We start from the raw sequence: 9,175 nt of genomic DNA on the forward strand, positions 1-9,175 counted from the left end.
AGCTATAGTTTTTAACAAACAATTTTCATACTTGCTATAATGCAATAAATATTGTTCTCTTCATTAATAAAGGATTGTAAAAAAGGTAAAAAAACAATTTTTTTTCTCTTATTAGTAATTTTATTTTATGTTGTAGATTTAACTACCATTAAAACCATTATGAAATATGTTTAAATGTTTTTACAAACTTGAAACATTTCATATATTGTGTTTCTTGTTCTAAACTTTTTCAATATTATTATTATTTTGTTAAAGTATTGACAATGTAGTCCCAAATTTTAAATTGTTAAAAACTATACTTCAATAACAACATGCAAAAGTCCAGGCATGTCTAGAAGATTGTCTTCATCTTTGTCTCTTATTGTAATACAAAGTCAAATTTGTACTAAATCTGAAGACCCTTTACATACTCTTTTATGACTTTTCCATTAAAGTGAACAATTGCAGTGAAATTCTCTTCATGAACCTTTTGTTGTCCAAATGTTATTGGGAAATAATATTGTTATTTCTCTTGAAGAAATTTCTTGAGAGAAGTTCAACACTTCAAGTTCAAGCTCAACACTAAGCACAAGGAGAATTAAATTTTTTGAATACTTTTTATCACTTAAAAAAAAGTACTTAATCAGTACAAAAAAAAATGTCATTATCATTAAAATAATAAAGTCCATCCAACCGCAATTCTAAGATATATTGTAATATATTTTATGATTAAATTTATTAGCAAATTTATTCAAAATGCTTTCGTACTTAAGTAATACTTAGGTAATGTAAAATGCTGCCGTTAATTGCCAAAAATATTGCCTTGAGTTGTTTTTGACTCATGAACACACATAACTTTAAGCCATTTTAACTGAATGATCTTTTTTCACTGTTAAAAATATTTTTTATAGCTATAATGTTATAAAATAATTCATTTGTATTGTTGCAAATCAAGTTCCATGGTGTCAATATGGCTTTCAAGTATATCATCTTTGTAATATGTCTGAATGAGAAAACAAATCAATTGGCTGTAAAGTCAAGCCATTTTTAAATCTTGATCCAATAGCATTTCAGCAATCATTTCTTTGATAAAAACATTAACTTCTCATCTATGCTTTTTCAAATTAATGTTTATATTACCACAATTGGGTTTAAAATTGAATTATCACCATCTCTTTGTTCTCTTTTTTTGTTTCTTTATCCTACTTAAAATCAAAATTTACACGTTGTTTTTTTTTTGTTTTTTGTTTTTTAAGAAATGTGTTTATAAGAAACTAGTACTAGAATCCCCAAAATGTTTCTATAAAAAACTAGTACTAGAATTGTGTTTATAAGAAACTAGTACTAGAATTGTGTTTATAAGAATTGTGTTTATAAGAAACTAGTACTTGAATTGTGTTTATAAGAAACTAGTACTAGAATTGTGTTTATAAGAAACTAGTACTAGAATCCCCAAAATGTTTCTATAAAAAACTAGTACTAGAATTGTGTTTATAAGAAACTAGTACTAGAATTGTGTTTATAAGAATTGTGTTCATAAGAAACTAGTACTTGAATTGTGTTTATAAGAAACTAGTACTAGAATTGTGTTTATAAGAAACTAGTACTAGAATTCCTCAAACTCTTAATGAAAATTATTTCATTAAGAGTTTGAGGAATATTTCCTAATTTGTGTTCTGTTCAGGGACCTGAGGATTACATTGCATTGAATGATATTGATAGAGCTAAAATAAATTTAGTTGACAAACTGTAAAGCATTTTATCTTTTACTTGTTGACATGTTTTCAAATTACATTTTACTTTTTCTCTCTTTTGTCAATCTGAAACTTTAGAAACTCTTTAGAAACTTTTAGTACTAGAGTTTTAAAAAAGTACCCTTAAAATGAGAAATGTTGTAGTACAAGCCCATTTACATGGTTTCTTATTAAAAAAAACAAAACATGAAGTAGAACGCAGAAGAAAAAAAGAGAGCGAAATAAATGCGGTGATAAGAAAAACTAACTTTAGTTGCTTTGAAAGCATCAACTGATTGCAATTTTTTTTATTAACTGCTTCAATAAAAGTCCAGATTGAGGCAAGTCAATGCTTAGTTTTTGAAGCTACTTTGAGACAATGTTTAAAAGACTTAAGTATTTAAGTAATAAATATAAAGGTATTTATTTTTTGTTTCAAAATAATAAAAAAAGTATTAGAGGCTGTATTGAGTATGGCTATGGTAAAATCATAGGTTAACAAGTGGGTAACAAGACCAATTGTTATCTGTTATGTAAATAAGGAGACTTTGATTAGGCATATTTAGTTTCTCCACTATGGACAAGAGGGTCACCTAGGTTTGATGGAGTTTCACCTGGGATTTTTAGTATGTATAAATGAGATCTAAGCTAAATTAGTTTCAGTTGTAAAAAGCCAAAAAAAAAAAAAACATTTTTAACTGTGTGTATATTTACTATAAAAAGTATTTGCAAAGCTATTTTTTTAATCTCTATGATCCTTTTAGTTTTAGATACATTGTTATTAACTTAGTTTCTTAGCAACAATAACAAAAATATCTGGTAAAAGCTTTCTTCATGATTTTATTTGTGCAGTATGTTGATTGGAGAAAGTGTACTACACTATCAGAAGTTATAATTCAAATAGAAAATATGATCAAGCTCTACATATATGATAAATATGTAATGCAAAATGTAAATGAAACTTACATGAAAGTGAACCTTAACTACGCACAGAGGATTTTGGCAAATTCATGTTGCTCAGGTAAAAATACAAATTGCAAGGTTTATTACACACCATTTTTGTATGTAATTTCTAATTATTACCCATCTTACACTTGTTAACATGGAATTTTTATTTTTGGTTTTTACTGCTTTATAAAAAAGTATCAAACACATAAATTAATTTTCCCTAGTTTACTTTCCTTTTCTTTTTTTTTTTTGACTATTGAAAACATTTAGAGAGTAGTGCTAAATATAAATTTTAGTATTGCTTCAGTATCCTGGAACAACCTAATTCTTGGCTGGTGCTCTTATTGATAATATTTGAATCATATGCATTGAGTTTATAAGTAATGACTGCAATAACAATGATTATCATAACAATAGTTATAAAAAACAAAACAATAAAAGATTGAAACATTGATCTGACAGAACTTATAAATATCTTCTTAACACATTAATTTAAATTAGTTTGTAACAAGATATGGTAGTATAATATTTTAGGAAATCATTTATTTTATGTTTGTTTTATAATATGTAAATAAGTATTTCAGATCGATTGGTTTTTCTGATCCAAGTTTGAGTGTAATAATTCCTGATATAATTGAACCAACTATGTTTTATAGCAAAAGTGTCCCAAGTCTGGGCCTGAGGTTTCTTATTAAAAAATTCTGATAAATTAACGTTAAAGGGATCATTTAGGTGGCATCCCTCGTTGTTTAAGTAGAAACAACCTGCATTAATTTTGCTAAAAGATGTAAACAGCTTTCTCTTTAAGAAAACTCTTTTTTTTTTTTCTCATGAAACTTTTTATTTGGAATTTTTGATGAAACAATAAAAAAAAAACTGTGTTCTACAGTTAGAACTGGTTTATATAGGAGAAATTTCTGTTGAAAGAAAGAAATTTCAGAAGTTAATCTTAAAAAGCAATTTGATGAAATTGTATTGTGTGGAGCAGTATGAATTTATTTTCAAAATTGGTCTGTCAAATCTTTCATGAAAGAACATGATAAGATTATGATCAAATACCTTATATATCTAGATATAGATCAAAATATTTAGCTGGAACATTTAGTGCCTCCACTAGAGTTCCATCTTATTATTGAGTGAAATGGGTTTGAACTATTACTAAATGAACTCAGAAATAATAGGATGGCAATAATGCCACTAAAAATTATAAAGTCATTGAAAAAGTTTTAAATCAAACTTCGAAAGTAAGTTCCTTTTCTACTTTCTGCCATTCAGCTCTTAACATTAACTCAGTAAAAAAGGCTTGTTTTAGAAAATAGTTTGGTAAGATCTTGATCAGAAAATGTTCAGAGATTCTTTTCTTAATTTGCAGTTGCTTCATTTAGAAAAACTGAGACGGTGTCTCGGAAACTCTGCTCATTTTCTCATGTTTTACTTTTTGTTAAGTCTACAGGATGTGGTTTGTCAAAGTGTGGCGAATAGTTTGGAGAACTAATATGAAATGAAAGTCTACCCATATGATGTGTGTGATGTATGTACAACAAAGATGGCAGATTAAAAGCTGCAATTATTTTGTAATTTTTCAATGTTACAGAATAAATATACATGTATAGTTTAAAATGCTGTGGTCATTTTTTTTCTTTTTTTTTCTTTAGTTTTGAAATTGATTTCAATCTCAAAAAATTATTTAAATCTCATTCCCATTGTGAAAATTTTTAATCAAAAAATGCTGGGTGACACTCCATCAAACCTAAGTGACCCTTCTGATCCACAATGTTTCATTAATTTTTAATGTTGAAAATTAATTCTAGACTTTGATTATTGCATTAATAATGCTTCGCTATGTGATGCTCATGCCGATTGTTTGAACGGCCTGGGAACGCATTACTGCCGTTGCAGATATGGGTATGCAGGAGATGGCATAAAGTGTGATCCGATTTCCAGTTGCAATAATGATGGACAAAAACAGTGTAAAGAAGACTTAGTTGTTAAAAGATAACTGATATATTTTTTAAAATACCGCTGCTCCTCTATTTGACTCGTTTGATACTGTGTTTTGCTTGTCTTTAAACTATTCTCTCTTACTGATTACCATGACAATTTATGTGGTTTTATGGTTAGCGTATTAAATCCATAACCTTTTTTTTTTTTGTTTAGATCAAATGATTTTTTGTTATTCAAAATTTTTTTCTCTTTTTAGTACTAATATTTGTCTGTATTGTCCTTTCTATGATACTGATCGCATTGTGCATCGGACATATTGTAGCACGCATCTGGACAGAAAGAAAGAAAAAGTAAGAGCTTCTTCTTTAACAGTTTTCGACCTTCTGTAACGAGGTACACAGACAGTTTTTCTTCTGTTACGAACATACACAAATGGTTTTTCTTACTTCCAAGCAGTTTTTCTTACTTTCAGTTGCTAACGTAATGAAAAAAAACTTTAAACATATAAAATGTTCTGTTTTTCAATGTTTTTTTGTGCTTCTAATATAATCTAATATATTAATATATATATATATATAATCTAATATATTAATATATATATATATATAATCTAATATATTAATATATATATATAATCTAATATATTAATATATATATATATATATATAATCTAATATATTAATATATATATATAATTTAATATACTAATATATATATATATATATATAATCTAATATATTAATATATATATATATAATCTAATATATTAATATATATATATAATCTAATATATTAATATATATATATATAATCTAATATATTAATATATATATATATAATCTAATATATTAATATATATATATATAATCTAATATATTAATATATATATATATATAATCTAATATATTAATATATATATATATATAATCTAATATATTAGTATATATATAATCTAATATATTAGTATATATATATATAATCTAATATTAATATATATATAATCTAATATAATAATATATAGATTTGCATCCTTTGCAATAAATTCAGTTCCGTCAAACGTTTTCGATGTCAACCGGAAAAGCTGTTTAGCAAGTATTCTCCCTGAAGTATATTCTTATGATGAAGCGCTCGAATTTTATAAGAAGCTTGAGAATTCCAAAAAAGATTCTCCGTTATAATTGCAACATGTGATGTGAACTCTGTCATGTAACGTTGCTTTAACACACTACTGTGTATCTTGTTGTCAATAACGATAGGAACAAAAACTATTTTTTAGAAACTCGTTCGAATCAGGATAAAGTTTTTATAGACGAAAAATAAATGACGAAAATGAGCCTCAATGTTTTAACTGTAAGATTTTTACTTTAACTGTTTAAAAAATAAATAAAAGTAAAAACTTTTTTCAAACATTGAAAATTTAATGATTAATCGAAAGTTGTATTTTTTTACTTTTATTATTTTTTGAATAGTTAACGAAAGATTTTTAAGAAATTCAATTTTGAGTTTTATTTAAAGGGAAATTGTTTTGATTTGTTTGAGTGAATTAAAATATCCATTTGATGTTGAAAAAAGAGAAAATTTAGTTAATCGCGAAAAAAAAATTCCCGCAAAAATCATTAATTTCTCTAACATAAAGTGCATCTGATTGATGACCAAAGTTCAATCAATTCTAACACAAAGTGCATCTGATTGATGAATAAAGCTCAATATATTCTAACACAAATTGCACCTGATTGATGACCAAAGCTCAATTAATTCTAACACAGAGTGTATATGATTGATGACCAAAGCTCAATTAATTCTAACACAGAGTGTATATGATTGATAAACAAAGCTCAATAAATTCTAACACAAAGTGCATCTGATTGATGACCAATGTGTATTACTATTGGTAGACTCTAGTATTAGTTTTCACAAAAAGTTCAATTGTCACTGATATTCTTTTTAAAGGAGATGGGAACCATCTAATTTGGGGGAAAAAGGTATCTATAAGATGTATTTTAGTGTATTTTTATGTCTACTAAGCTCTTTGTCTCGAATTCGAACAAATTGATGGTCCAGTTCGAAACAGAAGAGAAAAAGTTGTATTACCGAAATGTTTTCTCAATTTATTCCAGTAAGCTTGTAATTAATATTTGTATCTATACGCTAAAAGAAAAACCCATTAAAACTGTGCTGGCAAAATTTAAGTTGGACAGCGTGTCTAACATACAACCCCTAATCTTAATTTATGTCTAACATACTACTCCTAATCTTGATTTAGTCCCCTAATCTTGTGATTAATGTCTCTCGAAAAAAAGTTTAATAGTTTTGATCTTAATTTGATAAAATCCCCTTCTGTTAAAGCTTTTTAGATCTTTAAACAAAGATTTAAAAAACTTTAACAAAAGGGGATTTAACAGAAGAAAGAAAGCAAAAAGAGATTTTATAATTAACTAATATCTTTTAAAGTTAAATCTGTATTCAAATTAAGTTTCAAAATATAATTATATCGTCTTTTCAGTCGAAACATCTTTGTTTTACGAAGCTGCGACTGCGTCTTTTTGAAATTTATTTTTCTCCTTGGTTGCTTGGAAATTTGAGGTTCTCTATGAACCTTTTCTTCACTAGTCAGAGAGTTGCAATATATTAAGATACAAATTGTTTAATAAAAAAAACAAAAAATAAAAAGATGTAAAAACAAAATTCTTGCCTGCTTCAAAATGCTTGTTGAACTGTCTTTCTTTAATTTGAAACAATCTTCTCGTCGAAAGGTTTTTTTCAAGATTGCCATACCATCTTCTATAAGGTATATCGACGGGTGCTCCGAATAGACACCCTATGCATAGCGCAATTATGCATAACTGACTTAGGGAAAACATTTTAAACAAATTTTTTTTGTCCGTCGTTTTAATGCATCTTGCGCCCACCTAATCTATTTCAAACTGATCCCACTTTTCATCATCAAAAAAAAAAAGTGAAATTCCATGAACACGTTTTCAAGTGTATTGGTTACGTACACCGGGTTTAAAAAAACCATTGTTTTTTGAATTAAAATTTCAGCAAAATCGATCATCCATATATTTACTAATGAACGAATTTTAGAGTGACGGAAATCTGGTGTAACGGAACTAAATAAACGTATGTAAATTCAAATGAAAAGCTCCATGACATTTATTAACATCAACAAGAAATGTTCTCCATTAAACACTTTTTTAAAATATGTTTATCACACTTTCTTATCCTGTTTTTTATATACAATATATTTGCTTTCAATAAATCTATTCACAGCATATTTACAGTTGTTTATACAATCGTCGTAAAGTTTGCTTTTAAAGCTAAAATTAAAAGATTTCCTATAGAGTTATGAGAAAAAGTTGACATGTTTTGGATCATCACATTGTTATACTTTACTTTTAAGTTTTTTTTTTTTTTTTTTTTTTACTGAAGTAAAAGCGTAAAATAATTGAGTTAATTTATTTTCATTAGCAATTGAAATATAAAACATATTTAAAATTTTTTTAACTTTTAAGGTGATGCAACTTGCTTCTTAAAATTGATTTCCTGTATTCAAATGCAAAACAAATCCAAAAATGCAAATCCTAAAGCTCTAGAAGATAAAAATCTAAATGATTTCCAATCATTTTAATTTCTTTACTACATAAAAATTATCCAGCGGATTATTTTGAAGCTATTTTGTAAAGATTCAGAATAATGGATTCAATTTTCAAAAGTAGGCCATTCTTAATAGATATTCTCCAATAATATGCAACCAATAACAAAGAGGAAACTTCGACTGTATAAACTTCACAACAACAGTCCAACAGTCGGTCCAACAGTCTACAAGTAAAGACTGTTGGACCGAACTTCTAACAAAACTTTTTAAACTGGTGTCAGAAATTCTAATTAAACCATTTAGTATCATTACAAATAACTCATTTCACAAAGGATCATTTTCAGAAGTCTTCGAGCTAGCCCTAGTCGACAAAAAGTTATCTACGGTTGACTGCACCAACTATTGTCCAATTTATCTTTTTTTCTAATCTAAACAAAATCTTTAAAAAGGCTCTGCATAGAAAATTATACGACTTCGTAGACCAAAATCAAAGCTCATGCAAAAAGCCAATTTGGTTTTCGAATCGTCAGAAATTAAAATCGTTTGGATTGGTATCATTTAGGGAACCATTTTAGTTCTTTTTCCTTTTATTACCTATATCAATGATCTTAGCCAACCTGTCAAAACTATCATTTATACGCATCATTTTGTTGATGATACTAATCTTTATTTAATGGCTCTCAAAAAACTTGAAAAAAGTATGTTAATCAGGACATGCTTTGTCTTGCTCAATGGCTTCGAGGAAATAAAATCTCATTAAATACTAAAAAAAAAAAACAGAAAAAGTAATATTTAATATGCAACATCCTAATTTTTATAAAAATATTTATAAGAATCATTCAAAATACTTGAATTTTAGAATAAGCGGTCAAAAACTGTCTTTGTCTAGTAATATAGCTTATTTTAGTATTTTGGTAGATGAGAAACTTTCATTCAAAACACACATAATTAATGACTTTACTCTTAAGTTAGGCTG

The 9,175-nt window shown here is 26.8% G+C and overlaps 1 protein-coding gene and 1 long non-coding RNA gene across 8 annotated transcripts in view; one reads left to right on the forward strand and one right to left on the reverse strand.

Annotated features, from left to right (window-relative positions):
- LOC145191341 (hemicentin-1-like) overlaps nt 1-5,949 on the forward strand; it is a 54,800-nt gene extending 48,851 nt beyond the window's left edge. For 2 of the 7 annotated variants that reach the window (XM_090066593.1, XM_090066594.1), the window contains 3 exons: nt 4,472-4,630; nt 4,861-4,954; nt 5,626-5,949. In XM_090066593.1, coding sequence (XP_089922719.1) covers nt 4,472-4,630; nt 4,861-4,954; nt 5,626-5,782 — 410 coding nt within the window. In that variant the 3' untranslated portion in view covers nt 5,783-5,949. Of the gene's footprint in view, nt 1-2,564; nt 2,734-4,106; nt 4,281-4,471; nt 4,631-4,860; nt 4,955-5,625 lie in introns of those variants that run through there. The other 5 variants (XR_016444931.1, XM_090066595.1, XR_016444930.1 and 2 more) reach the window with 5 other exon arrangements.
- A 1,078-nt stretch (nt 5,950-7,027) lies between these two features.
- Nucleotides 7,028-7,801, reverse strand: LOC149882024 (uncharacterized). The gene is made up of 2 exons (XR_016444935.1): nt 7,297-7,801; nt 7,028-7,210 (listed from the first exon to the last, which is right to left on the reverse strand). It is a non-coding gene; the product is annotated as an uncharacterized LOC149882024 (long non-coding RNA).
- Between the last annotated feature and the right edge of the window lie 1,374 nt (nt 7,802-9,175).

Source organism: Hydra viridissima, unplaced genomic scaffold (genome assembly GCF_058129835.1).
Source record: "Hydra viridissima isolate aposymbiotic clone 2 unplaced genomic scaffold, HvirCarnegie_v1 scaffold_11, whole genome shotgun sequence".
Lineage (NCBI taxonomy): Eukaryota > Metazoa > Cnidaria > Hydrozoa > Anthoathecata > Hydridae > Hydra > Hydra viridissima.